This window comes from Danio aesculapii, chromosome 17 (assembly GCF_903798145.1).
Source record: "Danio aesculapii chromosome 17, fDanAes4.1, whole genome shotgun sequence".
NCBI classification, from domain to species: Eukaryota; Metazoa; Chordata; class Actinopteri; order Cypriniformes; family Danionidae; genus Danio; species Danio aesculapii.
Genome location: NC_079451.1, coordinates 10,489,872 through 10,508,575, shown reverse-complemented (window position 1 = coordinate 10,508,575; position 18,704 = coordinate 10,489,872). Strand labels below are relative to the sequence as shown.

Below are 18,704 nucleotides of genomic sequence, written 5' to 3'. Positions count from 1 at the left end.
CTTACTTTACATTAAAAGTGTGTTCTACAGGAATATTAGACACAAATAAAATCATTTTAGACAGTAAACATTTTATTCAGCAACAAAACACAAAATACATGTTTGATTTCTGTTTTTACATTTAAATAAACCGAACTCACTAGAGCTTCCCGCCAAGAGGACAGATGGCGCTAAAGAGAACACGCTACCACCGTGCTTCCATCGCTGAAAAAGAACAGGGAAGTAAACGTTATTTTAAAAGACACATTTGCATTATATTGCGTTGTCTGACGTCTTTTTTGCAGAATGAAGACATATTAAATGTTTATATTAACGCACATTAATCATTTGCTTGATTTAAGTAGCTTTTACAACCCGGAAGAATAAGGGCAAACAGTACTCTTACGTACTGGGTATTCTCAGTTAACAACATGGCCGGATGATACACAGAATAGCATACCGTTATTGTCAATGACAGGACAAATTTAACGGGTGCTCCTATATATTTTCTGTTAGACTTCTTGGTTGTTGTTATTTTTAGTCGCAACAAATAAGAATGTTGTCTCTGGCTAAAGCTAAGCTAGCTGTGGTCGGGATAGGACGCAAGTGTGTTGCAGTGAGGACACTGAATGGAGCTCGAGCGGTGCACAGACGCTTCTCGTCCTCTGAGCTCGACCAGGACTCCAGCACTTTTGAAAACGAGCTCTTTGACATTATAATATCTGGCGGGGGAATGGTGGGCACCGCTATGGCATGCTCATTAGGTGAGTGAGCGTCCCTGACCAGCACCCATAATAACCCAATAAGCGTTTGCCCCTTTAGTTTCAAACCCCATAAGTACACCCTTCTCAAGTCGTAATGAAGTCTTTCCGTCACTTTTCTTCACCCCTTGTTTTTTCACGCAAACGAGAGGTTGTTATTTTGTTTGATGAAAGTGTTTTAGCTGGAGGTGAAGGGTGCAATTGCGGTTGTACAGCAATTCTCATGCCGTAGGATGATGCTAAAGTAAGCAGTGTACAATCAACGCAAAGATTTTATGCAAACTTGAGCCCTCTTATTTCAATCTATTGGTAAACTTATGCAAACATGCTAAAAGAGCCGATGACATTCCAGTTAGGGCTGCATATATTGTAAAAACACTGACAATGTCATGTTTTTGATGATTTGTAATTCTATTTGGAAAAATATATAATTTTAGATTAATTGGGATGATTTTATTGGGGAGGATTTGCATAAAAGATAATAAACAAATGAATAAGATAATAAAATAAGAATAAACAAAAAGCATAGATGCATACAAAAGAACAAAAACATACTAATTAAACCATGTTTATGTTTGTGTGTGTGTGTGAAATCTAACAGTATATGTAAAATAACAATATAGTCTTTGTATAAATAGTTCAAATTAAAAGCTTCAAGCTTTATAACTTATTGGTTTAAATTTACAGCAACAGGTCAGTGACAACACATCCAAATGAAAATCTTTCACTGTTATTAGAGTTGAACTTTGCATTGTTATGCAAAATAGGATAGCTGGTTATTATTCCAACTTGACATTGCAGATCCTGTGATTTTAATATTTGATAATATTTTGAACTTGATGGTGAAACGATATATTGTGCAGTCCTAATTTCAGTGCAATTGAAATATATTGCATTTCATCTGTGTTCTTTATTCAGGTCTAGATCCCAATTTAACAGGTAAGAAGGTTCTTCTCCTGGAAGCTGGTCATGAAAAAAAGATGGACAAGATCCCAGAGACTTACAGTACAAGGGTCAGCTCCATCAGCCCTGGCTCAGCAACACTTCTGAGTGGTATGGATATGTATTTCTGATTTATATATTTATATAAGTGGATTCCATTCAAACATCCAAATTCTATATTGATTAATTAATCACCATTAAATGCAGAAAGTAGTTCATATAACTGATGCAGTCTTAGAAGTCACCTCGAACCTATGATTAGTCTTGCAACTGTCAACTAAAACATTATCTATTCATTTAAATAAGAAAAATAAATGATGAGGTATATAAACTGAAAAAAGTCAAGCTAAAGCAAAAACCACAAAAAATGCACTTGTTTGGTCTGTTAATAGATGTTACAGTTTTGTAAATCTACATCAAGAATTTAAATCTTGTCTAAAAAATTAAAACATTAACTGAATTAATCTTGATTAAAATAAAAAAAAAATGTAATACTGATTTATTGATGACATTATTTAGAGTGAATACAGTCCTCTAATCATAAGCAAAGTAAAGTTAGGATTTACTGGAAAGAGTTTAACCAGTTTAGTTATTGTGAGAGTTCATAAGAATGAATGTTTTATTCTTACCGATAAAGTTTTATCTATGTGATGTTGACAACACAAACCAGCTAAAGTAATTTAGGGTGGTTCCCAGTAGATATTATTATTTTCAAAGAGCGTAGGCTGACAATATGTACATGTTTACAGATAAATTGTAGAACAGAATCAATGGCATTTCAGAATAGTTTCTTTAGCAGAGAATCTTTAACCTGAACTGAGCTTTAAAACTTTGGACCATTAACATTCACAAACAGCTACAATGCACACTGAATGCAAAATGTCATGTCATGAAATTTTCGCCCGTTCCGAGCTCCTCCCGGGTGACAGAGTTCCTCACCCTATCTATAAAAGTGCGCCCTGCCACCCTGCTAAGGAAACTCATTTCGCCCGCTTGTATCCAAGATCTTGTTCTTTCGGTCATTACCCAAAGCTCATGACCATAGGTTAGAGTAGGAACGTAGATTGACCGGTAAATCAAGAGCTTTGCCTTTTGGCTCAGCTCCTTCTTTACCAGAACGAACCGGTACATCGACCACATTACTGCTGCCACTGCACCAATCCGCCTGTCAATCTCAGGTTCCCTCCTTTCCTCACTCATGAACAAAACCGCAAGATACTTGAACTCCTCCACCTGGGGTAAGGATCTTCCTCCAACCTAGTGATGGCAAACCACCTTTTTCCGGTGGAGCACCTTGGCCTCAGACTTGGAAATGCTGATTCTCATCCCAGCCGCATCACACTCTGCAGCAAATCACCCCAGTGCATGCTGAAGGCCTATGTTCGATGAAGCCAATATAACAACATTGTCTGCGAATAAAAGAGATGAAATCCTGTGGTCCCCGAACCGGACCCCCTCCAGCCCAAGGCTGCGCTTTGAAATTGTGTGTATAAAAATTTAACAGAATTGGTGACAAAGGGCAGCCCTGCCAGAGTCCAACATGCACTGGAAACCAGTTTGACTTATTGCCGGCAATGCGAACCAAACTCCTACTCTGTTCATACAGGGACGAGACAGCCCTTAAAAGAATGCCTCTGACACCATACACCCAGAGCACCATCCAAAGAATGACACGAGGGGCACGGTTGAATGCCTTCTCCAAGTCCACAAAACACACGTGGATTGGTTGGGAATACTCCCATGAACCCTCAAGCCCCCTGGTGAGGGTGTAGAGCTGGTCCAGTGAATCACGGCCTAGACGAAAACCGCATTGTTCCTTCTGGATCCTAGGTTCAACCATTGGCCGGATCCTCCTCTCCAGTACCCTGGCATAGACTTTTCCAGGAAGGCAGAAAAGTGTGATATTTTTTTTTTTTTTCCCCCTATAGTTGGAGCACACCCTCCGGTCCACCTTCTTAAAAATGGCAACTACTACCCCAGTTGTCCAGTCCAGAGGTACTGTCCCCGACCTCCATGCGATATTGTAGAAATGTGTCAACCAAGACACCCCCACAATATCCAGAGACCTAAGATACATAGGGTCAATCTCATCCACCCCCGTTGCTTTGCCACTACGGAGCTTGCAAACTACCTCAGTGACCTCAGCTTGGGTGATGGGTGAGCCCACCCCTGCATCCCTAGTCTTCCTCAATAAAAGACATGTCAGTGGGGTTACGGAGATCCTCAAAGTATTCTCTCCACCCTTTGACAACATCCCTAGTCGAGGTTCACTAACAACACCTGGGACGTTTTGTCAGAATCTTTTTGGGGCCGACAAATAGTCTTCCTCCACAGTTTTCCCACAAACTAGGCCTGAGGCACGAGTTTTTGCTTCCACAACCGCCCGGGCTGCAGCACGCTTGGCTTGCCGGTACCCATTAGCTGCATCTGGAGTCCTGCAAGTCAACCAAGCCCTGTAGGACTCCTCATTCAGCTTGATGGCATCAAGTGTCTTCTGGTGTCAACCACCAGGTTCATGGCATTGCCACCTTGACAGGCACCACAGACCTTACGGCCATAGCTCCTCACGGCCGCGTCAACAATGGAGTCGAAGAAAATGGACCACTCAGTGTCAATGTCTCCAGCTTCCCTCGGGATCTAGTCAAAGCTTTTCCGGAGGTCAGAGTTGAAAATCCCTCTGACTTGAGGTTCTCAGAGGACCCTCACAATACGTTTAGGCCTGCCAGGTCTGTCCAGCTTTTCTACCAGTTGGTGAGCAGTTGACCGTTCTGCCCCTTTCTTTACCAGAGTGTCCAAGACATACGGTCGGAGATCAGATGATACAACCACAAAGTCTTATCATTGACCTCCGGCCTAGGGTGTCCTGGTGCCTTGTGCACTGATGGACACCCTTATGCTCGAACATGGTGTTTGTTATGGACAAACTGTGATTTGCACAGAAGTCCAATAACAGAACACCACTCGGTTTCAGATCAGGGAGGCCATTCCTCCCAATCACGCCTCTCCAGGTACTGTATCACTGTCATTATTCATGTGGGCATTGAAGTCCCCCAGTAGAACAACAGAGTCCTCAGTCTGAGCATCTTCCAGCACCCCTCCCAAGGACTCCAATAAGGCCGGGTGCTCTGCTCTGGTGTTTGGCCCATAGGCACGAACCACAGTGAGAGACCTATCCCTGACTTGAAGGCGTATGGAGGTGACCTTCTCGTTCACCTGGGAAAACTCCAACACATGGTAGCAAAGATATTAGCAATAAGCTATAAGCAAGCCCACACCAGCCCAACTCCAGCAACTCCAGAGTAGAAGAAAGTCCAGCACTTCTCAAGAAGTTGAGTTCCAGAGCCCCAGCTGTGTGTGGAGGTGACCCCAACTATCTCTAGCCGTTCCACCTCCCGCACAAGCTCGGACTTCTTCCCTTCCAGTGAGGTGACATTCCATGTCCCAAGAGCCAGTTTCTATGTCCGATAATCAGGTTGTCTAGGTCCTAACCTTCGACCACCACCCATTTCACAATGCACCGGCCCCTTACGGCTGCAGGGTTGCGTGAATGCAAAATCAAAATTTAAAAAGCTTAATAGCTCTTTTTCCATGTACCAAAATCAAGAAGCATTGACCAAAACCAATATATTTTCTTTATCTATTCAATGCGAAATACACTAAATCGCTCTGTTGCTTGGCCGAACAGTGTGTTCCACGCTGGATGAAACATACACTTTTTTCTTTGTCTCCATAGAATGCATGTTTGCATTATGGGCAATGCTGGGCATCATTTAGAACCAGTACTTTGGGTAATGTGGGGGGACAATCCTATCAAAAGCCCTGTGGTGAGGATAAGTACATCTGTTCCATTCAAAGCTCTGAAACGGCACTCCTGTCATTAAACCTATTTATGGTATAATGTTTGTATATGAAAGATTCACCAGGAAGTAGGTCAGTAGGTAGCTTTGTGAAGGTTGTTTTTCCATTACGACATCATATCCAACCAGAAAAAGGAGGCGTTGAATGAGTAGGAACAAATGTGGTGCCTTTTAATTGTATCTTATTGTGTTACAGGTCTTGGTGCTTGGGACCATATTGTAAATATGAGATGCAAGCCATATAATAAAATGCAGGTCAGTGAAATCAATGTTGTAATATAATAACTGAGGATGGAACATTATGCAATGATGCTATCATATAAATGATTATATTATTTAGAAACCAAAGTATTACCTGATGCTTCATCAAAACACCATAATACAAGTTCAACTGTGAAGTAATTACATATTGCACTAAATAAAACTCACAGCATTTTAGAGCAACAAAACACCAAAGCAAAATACATTATGAGTAACCAACACAGTCATTTACTATGACCTTACCTGCTTATTTTCCCCCCAAGGCCAGGAAGCTACTCCATCAAAAACAGCTGTAGCATGTTTTCCTCATCGTTGTTTGCCTATCATCACACTGTAAGCAGCCACCCATAAATTAATGCTACAGAACCACAGCCTCCGAATACAAAACATACATTAGAGATGCAAACTCCACATCACAACCTGACAGTTAAGGTTGGTTTTGCTTGCGGCCTCAGTTTATCTATTAGAGTCTTATTTAGTGGGATGACATAAATCTATGTGTGTCTACTAATTATGAAGATTCATGTGAGACGTGGGGAGAGAGTTAAAAGCTGTGGAGATCACAAGTAAAAGGGCCTTTCGTTTTCGATGCTGTGGTGGAATTTCTCCCGTAAGATGTGGATTTTTCACTGCCAGAATGAAGTCCTGTGGTTTCTGGGGAAACTAAGGGATGTCATCAGAGTGCACTTTATAGTGATATACCTCACCCATTATACCTTTCCTGTACCTCTTACCATTTTTTTGTGAGTGCCAAACAAGGATGAAATTGCAAAGGAACTGTGTTAGGTTCCCTCTTGCTCTCCTATTAAATTCAAGCGGTTAGAGGAAAACTGCTAAAACGGGGTTGGGAAGTGCCATGGATCAGAAAAACTGTGTTTTCTTAAGTATGGAGGTTCCCTGAAATGTTATCAGTTAGATTTTTTTTCCTCCTTAGTGGTTTGAACCTTTTGTGGTAACTTTGTTGCAGAAATGATTGTGTTAAATTGGTCATTTTGGCAAGGGACGTTTTAATTTGGAAGCAACTGCAAGTACATAGCAACTCCAAAACTTATCAACAGCTGTGTTTTTCCTATGTGTAAAGTCCTCATAATTGTGGGTTGGTCACGTTTTAAATCTTCCACGTAACCATGTATCAAAAATTGTAAAACCACTACTATTAGTGGTTTTAGTGTGGCGGTATAACAATGAGGATAGAGCGACACTTCTGGATCCATGTTACTCATGGATTTAATTGTTTGCTTGTCACCATAGTTACACTCAGTTTAGGTTTTCAAAAATAGCCTTGTCAATCACCAAGAAGTTTTTTGTATTTAAAACCGGCCGCATGTTTTATTAGCTAAGTTTCAAGGCAACTTAGATTAAACAAACTAAGCTCGACAGTAATGTTCGCATATTTGTTATTTATTATTGGCTTAACTATAAATACAAGCATAAATCGCCACAAAGAATGGCATTTCACATTTCTGCCTCAGCCCAGTGCGTTTACAAAGTCAACCGTGCAACCTCAAGGGCTGTTGGTGGCTTTTGTTGAATCTAGTTTGATGTTTGGTTAGAGTATCTGGCAAAACTCTTCGCTCATTTGAACGGCTTTGATGTGTTCAAGTTCACTGAAGCACGTGCTCTTTTGGAAATCCATAAATAGTGCCCGAGCGGTCACTTAAGGATAGAGTTGTAAGCCACAGCAATAATTTGGCCCTTTGCTTTAGGTTTGGGATGCATGTTCGGATGCCCTGATTACGTTTGATAAGGAGAATCTGCAGGACGAGATGGCATACATCGTTGAGAACGACGTCATTGTGGCCGCCCTCACCAAACAGCTGCAGACTCTCTCTGGTAATGGACACATTTTGATCTTTGATATAAAATTTATGTGTTTGTTTTTGTAATCAGCCCTTTGCATGCTGAACTTTGATCATTACATGATGATATGTCCTTGATCCTTGCTTTTTTTGCAGTGCTCTTCCCATGTAGCTGAATGTTTTCCCCAGCAGGGGCTCGGGCGCTGAGTGGGCTCCCTGTTAATTAGTTTTAGGGATGGCTTGGCAAATGATGTCACCACAAGCCATTGCTTCCTGTCTTGGCAAAGTGTTTATTTGCATTCGTACTCCTTTTGAACATCTTTCTTCTTAGGCTAAAGATTCCACTTCTTTGGACGTATCTATGTTTTTCCTGCTATTTCGATCATCCAGCACATTACTTTTGGTGGGAGACAGAAGCCCCATGAGAATTGCCACCCTGTCAGGACACGTGCAGTGGTCTTTTGACCCATTTAAAAAACCACATTCCTTTCCAGCCGTAGCATCTCACTCGCTTGGAGCGGCCCAGCATGGACAGAGTTTTACTGTAACATTTTGTTGTTGTAATTAACTAAACAGTTCCAGGGCTCTGAATTTGGCTTTTCCATGCTATGCTCTGTAAAACAGCATATTTTTAAAAACAAGCCTTTTTTAAAACGCATCTTGCATTTAACAGATGTGTGGTAGCACGTGCTTGTTCACGTGTTTGTGTTTTTTAACAGTCTTCTATTTCTGCTGAAGTACTAGACGAGACGTACGTGCATCGGCCAGCTGGGGTTTTTTCTGCTGCTCTGCTTTCAGATCTGCAAGAAGCCAATATTTCTTGCTCATGTTCAAGAACTAGTGTTCAATTTTGTGGACAGAACGATCTGTAAGTCCGAAACGTAGGCGTAATCCTGGAGCTTTTCATGTGCTAGACCGCCAGTGATTCTAAGAAAAGTGGATTTTCTGCTTCCTTTACTTTAGTTCTCTGTTGTGTGCAGGATATTGGCAGCTGGTCGCATGTATTGCATGCTCTGCTTGTAGATAAACACCATTAGTCAGCCGAGGGTGACTTGCCAAATCCATCAAGAGAATTGTCAATGTTAGCAGGCTCCAACCAGAGAAAGGAAAACGACTTTGTGTTTTATGAGGTGGCTGATTATCCTTAATTTTTGTCACAGCCAAACCCTGTATGCCTGGATTTTTTTTCCTCGTTTCTCATGTAGAACTGAACAATGATTTGTTTTTTTCATCATTTATCACACAAACAGATCATGTTAAAGTGCAGTACAGAACAAAAGTGGTGAAATACACCTGGCCCCATCCTTACCATGTCTCCGAGTCCATCCCCTGGGTTCAGGTGGCTCTAGCTAATGGAAAGACTCTCCACACCAAGTTATTGGTATGCAAAGTTTAACCAGTGTGTCAAACAGAATAGCATTCAGCTACACAAGCCGAATTTCTGAAGATGTGTACAATTTGCTCTTTCAGATTGGTGCTGATGGGCCAAACTCTATGGTACGGAGAGAGGCAGGCATCCCCACAGTCAAATGGAATTATGATCAGTCAGCGGTTGTAGCTGTTCTACATTTGTCTGAGGTATGATGGTCTACAAGTTTAAATGTGCTGTATGTTTTTGACTCCTCTAAAGCATAAAATACCATAATATGTTTGCAGATATATATATAAGAAACATTCTAAGTGAACTTTCTTGTTTATCTGAAAAAACAATGCTGAAGTCTTGAAAATGTGAGTAACCTGACAAAACGGCTGTCTTTGTTTTGGTCCCTTTAACCTGCTTAATGCCAGTTTATCCATTTATATTTTAGCACCCCAGATTGTCTTTGTGGAAAACAATGTATTTCCTTCATTCAGTCAGAAAGACTCTTAAAAGGGCACATATGGTGAAAAATCTACTTTTCAAGCTGTTTGGTCAGAGATGTGTGTAGGTATAGTGCATAGACTGTCAAATTGGGGTGATTTAAACACACCCAGTCCTTTTTTTTTTTTTTTTTTTTTTTTCAAATTTAACAACATAAAAACGGTTGACCAATTAGATGGGTTTTTAGACCGACCGCAACTTGACGTAGGAGTGTGGGCCCCCCGCCAACTGAATTGATTGACTGATGCGTATTAACATGTCTCCCTAGTAATGCGTATAATCATATTAACAAGACGGGACGTGCGCAAAGCAATTGGAATAAAAGGTCTGTTCAGTTTGCTAGGATCATCAATCATCATCAAACGTAATCAAGAGTAAGTTTTACAAATTTAAAATGTTTTAAAACAGTGCATGTGTGTAATGAATTACAGCAATTTACTTCAGCTTTACTTCACCAGCACCGCGTTTCAGAACAATTATAAAAGATGCTTTAATCCCCATTTGTGGACATTTAAATCAGGTTTATTTTGTACATTAACATAACAGACATCCATACAGCAGTGGATATTAATCAAATCTTGTCACATGCAAAAAAAATGTTCTTTTTATCTGTCTGTTTTCTGAGGCAGCCAAGGGTGGAGATTGAAGCATGCTGACAGGCACGTAGAAACGGTGGGCGGGGAGGACTAGGCGTAAATGCCCAGTACACAAAAACAGCAACAAGCTCTTTAGACCTATGAAATACAAACTATTAAAAGCTATTATAAATAATCTGATGGGTGTTTTGAGCTGAAACTTTACAGACAAATTCTGGGGACACAAAAGACTTGTATTAAATCTGGAAAAAGGCGTAACCTAGGTGCTCTTTAATGTATGCGTCTGTACCCGAAATGCGAACTCTGGTGGACAGTAACAGACTCCGAAATGAGACGCAAATTCAGAGTTACACATGAGTTGGTTATTAATTAGCACATAATATACAAATTACAAACATAATCATTAGGTGAGCAGATTACATTGTAACTTAAAAACACGCTATGTGACAAGATTTGCAATGATAAGCAATTTGGCTGTTTGCACCAGACGAAACACGACAAAAATTTAAATACAGCCATTCAGAAGCACACAATAGTGCACTCACTGCACTCAACGAAATTGTAAGGTTTATAATTTTGGTTTCTAACGGTTTATTTTATTTTCAAGATCTGAGGTGAACTATCTGCTGCTGCTTTCAGTAGATTGGCAATAAATGTAATGTAAAATGGCATTCAAACTTGCATTACCACTGGGTCTCAAACTTGCATACTTCACCTTTAAAGTTTACATCATATTGTGTGTCTAATAAACTATCGTTTTGGCAATCAATTGATTAATAATGGATTATTTCACAGACCAGCCAGGCTTTGATTAGTCAGACGGCTTTCTCTTTTAACTAACATATAAAACAAGCAAGCTTAAGCTTTTTACAATGCATTTCTATTGAACGTGAGGCTAAATGAATAGATCAGTCTGCTTTAGGTTTACCATCTCTTCTGAATTCATCAATAAGCAACTATTACAATGACATTGTGTTTTAATACAACTTCAAAATTCCATTAATATTTATGTTTGCACTTTTATATACAGTTAAAGTCAGAATTATTAGCCCCATTTATTTTTTTCCCCAATTTCTGTTTAACGGAGAGATTTTTTTCAACACATTTCTGAACATAATAGTTTTAATAACTCATTTCTAATAACTGATTTATTTTATCTTACCATGATGACAGTAAATAATATTTGACTAGATATTTTTCAAGACACAGAGCTTAAAGTGACATTTAAAGGCTTAACTAGGTTAATTAGGTTAACTAGGCAGGTTAGTGTAATTAGGCAAGTTAGTCTACAGAACAAACCATTGTTATACAATATCGAAAATATATATAGCTTAAAGGGGCTAATGATGACCTTAAAATGTTTTTTGAAAAATTAAAAACTGCTTTTATTCTAGCCGAAATAAAACAAATAAGAAGAAAAAAATATTATGAGACATATTGTGATAATTTCCTTGCTCTATTAAACATAATTTGGGAAATATTTCAAAAAGAAACAAAAAATCAAAGTGGGGCTAATAATTCTGACTTCTTGACTCTGTATGTTGTTCATTTCAATAAGATTTTCTCTCAGTTAATGCATTACCTGTTTTTCAGCCCACAGAAAATAACGTGGCTTGGCAGCGGTTCCTCCCAACTGGACCCATTGCAATGCTACCCGTGAGCTGACCTTATGTGTTTATTTTGCCTTGTAAATGACGTAATTTGTACTCTATTTGTTTCATTGGATCATCGTGATATCACTTAGTGGTCAAATGGAAAATGCATGTGTTTGTAATGGTGCTCAAGTCCAGACGTGGTGTATGTGTCTGCTGTGCAGTTGTCAGACACGGAGAGCTCACTGGTCTGGTCCACCAGTCATCAACATGCTGAAGAACTTCTACAGATGGACGAGGAGAGTTTTGTGGATGCCATTAACTCTGCATTTGTGAGTAAGCACTTACACTTTTGCCCCACCTATAGCCCACACTTGTGTTTTTGCAATATTTTAATACTTTTATGTTGTCATGTAGAATGACAAAGTCGTGTTTTTCGTTTGTTTAAATGTCAAATCTTGGCTCTACATTTTATTCGTTTCAGCTGAATGCCCTTTATCTGACCCTCACACTGTTTTTTTTTTTTCTTTTTGTTTGTGTTTCCGTTAAAGAAACTCCTCTTTTCCCAAGCTGGCTATTTTTACTGGCCTTACTGGTCACAGGCCTTTGCATCTGAGTCACGCTTGCCATCAAAACTGGTTTGCTAATTAAGCCCAAGGCCTGCCAGTGATGGTCATTACTCCACAGAATGTTTTTTTTTTCTGCAGACCGAACTCAAACTTGTGGCCTGGTCAGCATTTTACTTTAATTAGGCATGCTCTTCACATCTCTGCTGAAATACCTTGTCTTTTACGACTGCGCAAAAGGCAGAAGGTACAGTTTACTTCTAGATGTCAAGATGATGATAGCATCAAATAAAAATTATGTCATAATTTACTCTCCTTCATGTTGTTCTAAACCAATATAACTTTCTTCAGAATTGTGGTGTTCCACTGAAGGATGTTTACGCAGCTCTTTCCCATACAATAAAAAGCAGCAGTGGCCAGGGATTGTCCTGATCCAAAAAGGACAAAAAGCACAATAAAAGTGTCACTTGAAGTAGACCATACAACTTGGGCTCTATTCTAGGTCCTCAGGAATAGTAGCTTCAGTAGTTCTCAGCATTTTGACTCAAAGGACCCATCAGTTATTCAACACAAATGATATTCAAAAGCCCCCAATATATAGAGTAAGATACTACTTCCTGTATTTCTTCTGAAATTTTACTTTATATACAAAATTTTGTTTGTTGTTTGTCGTAATTTAGTTTGTTGTTTTATTAACAATAACCATTAGTGTTAACATATTTATTAACTACAATTCCATATGCTAGTCCAGACTCTTAAAATTATAAACAAAAAAACAGGAGGAGGAAAAGTTAACATCTTTATATTTTTTAAATAATTAAGTTCTCCTGCAGAAACCCTTCAACACTCATGGAGACACCAGCCCCAAATTCATGTTGTTCAGTTGTAGGAAATACTTTTTAAAAGTCCTATTTGGAGAGATTTGAACATTAAAACGTGTGTAAAAAATATTACACATTTAATATAGATGTCTTTTGTTATAGCATTATAAAAAGTCTATTATTATTATTATTATTATTATTATTATTATTTTATTATAAAAACTGGCCTTTCCACTTCTCTCCACTCTTTGCTTTCTACTTTGGTCCATCTTTTCATCCAGTTTAAGTTTAACATCTGTGTTGTGAATTAAACATTCTTGTACACATCACTCCTTTGTTTACTTCTTTGTTTCACTTTCTTTAGTGGAGTAATGACAACCATTCTGAGTTGGTGGAGACAGCAGGCTCTCTGTTTCGAATGGCTCTGTCTGTCCTGATGCCCGACAGTGGCTCGGCACGTCAACTGCCACCTAGTGTTGCGGGCATTGGCCCAAAGAGCCGGGTGATGTTCCCATTAGGCATGGGTCATGCCACAGAATACATCAGGCACAGAGTCGCCCTTATAGGGTATGTTTGCCATGTTTCACACCAATCTTTGGTTTCATTATTGAGAATTTATAATTTTACCAAATTGTAATTTGACTGTACTGCTTCTCTTTCACTGCTGACGTGAACAGTGCTATTTAAAATAACTTTATTTAAACTTCAGGACCTTTAATAAAAGAAAATGGATAAGTGCATTTATATTACCACATGTGTCTTTGACTTAAGTGTAAGAGTGCATTTAAATGTGCTCAATATGTCAGGTTTAAAGTGCCTCTATAATGTTTATGTAGTTGTTTTAGGCTTGAAACACAAGTAGCGATGTATTCTTTTTTTTTCATGGCGATGTTGGATATAAGGAATTGTCTAAATAGAGGAAACCCTTGTCTTGTTAAATATAGATTCTAACAAATAATTTAATCTGTGTTTTCTGATTTTAGAGATGCTGCACACAGAGTCCATCCTTTAGCAGGTCAAGGTGCCAATCTAGGCTTTGGTGATGTGTCCTATCTAACACAAGTTCTTAGCCAAGCAGCATATAATGGAAAAGACCTTGGTAAGGCTCCAAACATCTGGATCAACCAAGCCATATAAATTTTTACATCAAAGTTGTATTTACGTGAAAGTTCTCCAAAACCCATTACAACAACTTGTTGACAGTCTGCAAAGCATGAGAATGGGGAAGAAAGAGGCAAATGGTCAGACTGGTTTTAGGTGATAGAAAGGCAACAGTAACTCAAGAAAACACTTATTACACAAGAGGGCTGCAGAATAGGCTCTCTGAACACATCAAATCTTGAAAAATGTGAGCTGCAGCAGAAGAGCAGAGCAGAGTCCGTTTCTGTCAGATAAGAACCGGAAACTGAGGCTACAGTTGCTAACCAAAATTAGACATTAGAAGATTGGGAAAGGTTTGGGTTGCCCAGTCTGATGAGTCTCGATTTCTAGATACAGTTGGTTGGATAAGAATATTGTATGAATCCATCCTGCTTTCACAGTTCAGGCTGGTGTTATAATAGCGTGGGGAAGTTTTCTTGGCACACTCAAGCCCTTCAGTAACATTTGAGCATTGTTTAAATGCCACAGCCAACATGAATATAGTTGCTGACCGATCCCTAAATGACCATAGTGTATCCATCTTGTGATGACAGCTTTCAGCAGGATAAAGTACAAAGTTCACTCAAATGCCATCCAAAGTCACCAGATCTCAATTCAACAGAGCACCTTTGGGATGTGGTGGATTGAGAGATTTACACCGTGGAAGTTTATAAGACAAATCTGCAGCAACTGAGATGTCCATTTAGGTCAAAGTGAGGAATGTTGTCGGCGCAATTGCCTAGTGGTTGGCGCGCTGATGTATGGTGCAGCAGCACTTCAGAGCGTCCCAAGTTTGAATCCCAGTTCGAGGACATTTCCCGACCCTTTTTTTTTTTTCTCCCACTTTACTTCCTGTCTTATTACGGTCCTATCTAATAAAGGCAAAAAGGCCAAAAATCTTAAGAAAAAAAAAAAAAAAAAAGATAAATGTTTACAGCAGCTTACAAGATACAAAAAATCAATGCCATTCTCAAGGCACAAGGGCCCAACCCACTACTTGAATGAGGTACCTAATAAAGCGGTCGAAGAGTGTACTCTTTTATAATATCCATCCAACAAAATATTCAAACATGCTTTCCTAGAAAGCCTAATCTCATTTAAAAATTAATACATAAACTGTATTGTGAAGAAACAGTTGACTGGAAATGTAGCTGGAAAAACAGAGGCCTTCCTGGAATTCAGTTCGATTATTTGTTCAATGTAGAATCTTATTTCATTCATGGGCTATAATACTTTTGGTTCAAAAGATCTCAGTGGAGCTGTTTGTGGTTTTTCATAAGCTCTTTTCCATTCAACATTGATGGTGATCTTTAGTTGGGAGAAAAGGAACTGGTTGTCCTGAAGCAGTATAGTATTTTTGCTTGTCAACCTTTCCAAAAACTGCTCATAAATTTCTTTGAAGCCGCAAATGGAAACTTGTTAAGAGAAAATGTTGACATAAGTCTCTTTGAAAATCCAAAAATAAGTAACTGATGTGTTCTTTATTATTATTATTATTGTTTTAATTACATGGTATGTGGTGGTGTAAAAGTTGACATCATTTAATGTTTGAGTAAATCTGCAGAGATTAATGTAGATGTAGATTATGTGCACAATTGATAAGTACCAAATGAATAATAGTGAGAAGCAAAAAGTTATATAAGTTACATATTATTTAACCACTGGTCTTTTGAACTCTAGGAGCCATGCAGCACCTGTTGGAGTTTGAAACTGAACGTCAGCGACAAAATCTTCCCATGATGACTGCCATTGACCTCATGAAGAGGCTGTACTCCTCTAATGCGGCCCCAATGGTTTTACTGAGAACTTTTGGCCTTCAGGCTACCAATGCAGTGCCTCCACTTAAAGTATGACCACATATATTACTCTTCCAAAACTTTATTCACAATAGCCAAGTCTCCATCCACATATTTTTATGCAAATTTTGGAATATTGCGTAAATAAATGCTTAATGCAAACACCAAAAGATGTGTAAATTTTGAAAATGTGCAAAAAAAAACCTCTTATTTCAGTTTCTTAACAGATCTTGACCTGTCAAATTCTTGCTAATATCTGACATCTTTTGCCCCCTTAAGGATGCTTATAACTTGTGCGCTTGAGCTGAAACGATGATGAATTTGCTATTGACTATTTTTAAAAAGGGGAACTTCTTCTAATGCAGCAAATTTTGTTATTAATATTTTTTTATATTTAATTTGCATATTTGGATGGAAACATGGCTTATGTCAGTTCAATTTTTATTTCCTACTCTAAAATTGTACAAATTCTTTCACTTTTCTTGAGCTCTGTGGCTCTCTTCTTCTGTTCTCCTTCCTTTCTATCTGTGGCTCTTTCCTCGCTCTGTTCTTCTTCCAGCTACAGACTTTTTTTTCCACCTCTCCAACTTTTGCACCCTCTTTCACTCTTCCTCTGACTTTTTCCCTTCTCTAACCCCATCCCCCCCATCTTGTCCTCTGATTACATGCCTTTCTACTCTTATCCGTGCCTGTAATTTACATGGTCAGGAGCTACTACTATGGCTATGTTTAGCCCTAAATTTACTGTTACCGAAAGTGTGGGTGGGGTTGCAGGGCTGTGCATAGTGGTGTTGGCTTGTGTTTTCACACTCCTTTTATTACAGGCCACTCTTATGAAATGGCTTCATTCCTTTACTAAGCGATTCCAACCAGAGGCCCGTACATTTGTCTTAGGTCTTCAGGGATATCTCTCTAATTCAGTGCTTCTATGATAGACGTTACAGCCTAGCCTCACGTAAGGAGGGTTTGCGTCACCTTTCGTGACCAAAATGCTTAGTTCTAAATAAAACTAAGCAGCACTTGTAGCTTATGAATATTGGTTACCTGTAAGCCCCTTACCTGTAGTAATTATTTTTTTCTTGTACCCACAGGAGCAGATCATGGCCTTTGCCAGCAAGTAAGAACTGCGTAGTTGCTGGATCTCTATAATGCTTTGTTCATAGAATGTATAAGTGTAAATTAATAAATAATATTTTATTGCTTTGTCTACGAGTAAAGCATTTTTTTTATTATTTTGTTTACATTTACCCATATGAAAATAAAATAAGTCCTGCTCCTTGTTTTTTGCTAATACATGTTCTTTTATATTTGAATGTGTTGTGAGTAATGTAAATAAAGGCCTGTTGTAAAAACAATTAATCAAGTGTAAAGAAACATAAATCAGAATCAGAATGCCTTTCTTATATGGGAAATTTACATAATAATAAGCTGTTTTTTAAAGCATATAGGCAAGAAAGTTGCATTTTTTTTTATGAAATCAAAACGGTTTTTGGCTTTTAATATGAATATGTAAGGCTAAAGTTATTTATAAGCCAGTATGCTTCAAAACAATGACAAAATTCACATTAAGAAGTTATATGGCTTTAAAACTTTCTCAGTTCTGCCAATATTAATCAAAGATATTGATGACATCACTCTGAACTTCAGCTTCTTGTCTGATATTGTTTCCAATCAAATACTGACTGGACTATTAAACATATACTGCTCCATTTGAGGGCAGGCTGCTCCATTTGAGGGCTCCATACAGCACCTTTAGAGGTCAGAGGAGTGAGGTTTTACCTGCACAGCACTTACTAGCTGGCCTCTGTTACACACACACACATAGCGCAGACACCCGCGCACACACACACACACACACACACAGAGAGAGAGCGCGTTTAGCTTCGCACTCTGCATATGTGACAGGACACCGGTTAATCCTCACTGCTGTATGGACATCTGTTATGTTAATGTACAAAATAAACCTGATTTAATGTCCACAAACCGGGATTGAAGCGTCTTCTTTTATAATTGTTCTGACACGCGGCTGTGCTGATTAAGTGAATCTGAAGTAAATCGCTGTAATTCATTACACACATGCTCTGTTTTAAAACATTTTAAACTTGTGAAACTCACTCTTGATCACGTTTGATGATGATTGATGATCCTAGCAAACTGAACAGACCTTTTATTCCCGGTTGCTTTGCGCTCCTCCTCTCTTGTTGATATGATTATACACGTGACTACCAGGACATGTTAATACGCACAGCTGTCAATCAATTTGGTGGGCGGGGGACCGCACTCCTATGTAAAGTTGCGGTTGATCTGAAAACCGCTCCAATTGTTCCACCGTTTTTATGTTGTTAAATTTGAAAAAAAAGGACTGGGTGTGTTTATATCACCCCAATATGACTGTCTATACACTGTATCTACACACATGTCTGTCCAAACAGCTTTAAAAGTAGATTTTTCACCATAGGTGCCCTTTAAGGAATTTGGCACATTAGTGTTATTAATGATATGCATTCATGTTTTTAAGTAAATCTCTCATTCACTATCAATTTATATGGAATCTTTGTGTGTCTAGAAGAAAGTTTGTAACGATTCAAGTAGCCTAGCTTTAATTTCACATAAGTTACCTTTGGACCACGATTCTAATATCCAAGCTGTGCCACTATTGAGGAGTAAAATCAAATAGTAGCCTAGTAGGCTAATTTATACATTTGATCATTAAAGTAATACTAAATAAGTGCA

The 18,704-nt window shown here is 38.8% G+C and overlaps 1 protein-coding gene across 1 annotated transcript; it reads left to right on the top strand.

Annotated features, from left to right (window-relative positions):
- Window positions 1-197: 197 nt before the first annotated feature.
- On the top strand, window positions 198-17,176 carry coq6 (coenzyme Q6 monooxygenase). Its single transcript, XM_056476794.1, has 12 exons — window positions 198-743; window positions 1,659-1,793; window positions 5,736-5,794; window positions 7,507-7,633; window positions 8,850-8,980; window positions 9,070-9,177; window positions 11,650-11,712; window positions 11,873-11,980; window positions 13,400-13,602; window positions 14,019-14,134; window positions 15,856-16,022; window positions 17,063-17,176. Exons 1-12 carry the CDS (start codon window positions 536-538, stop codon window positions 17,090-17,092), a joined length of 1,455 nt encoding a protein of 484 aa, XP_056332769.1. The 5' UTR covers window positions 198-535; the 3' UTR covers window positions 17,093-17,176.
- The last annotated feature ends 1,528 nt before the right edge of the window (window positions 17,177-18,704 follow it).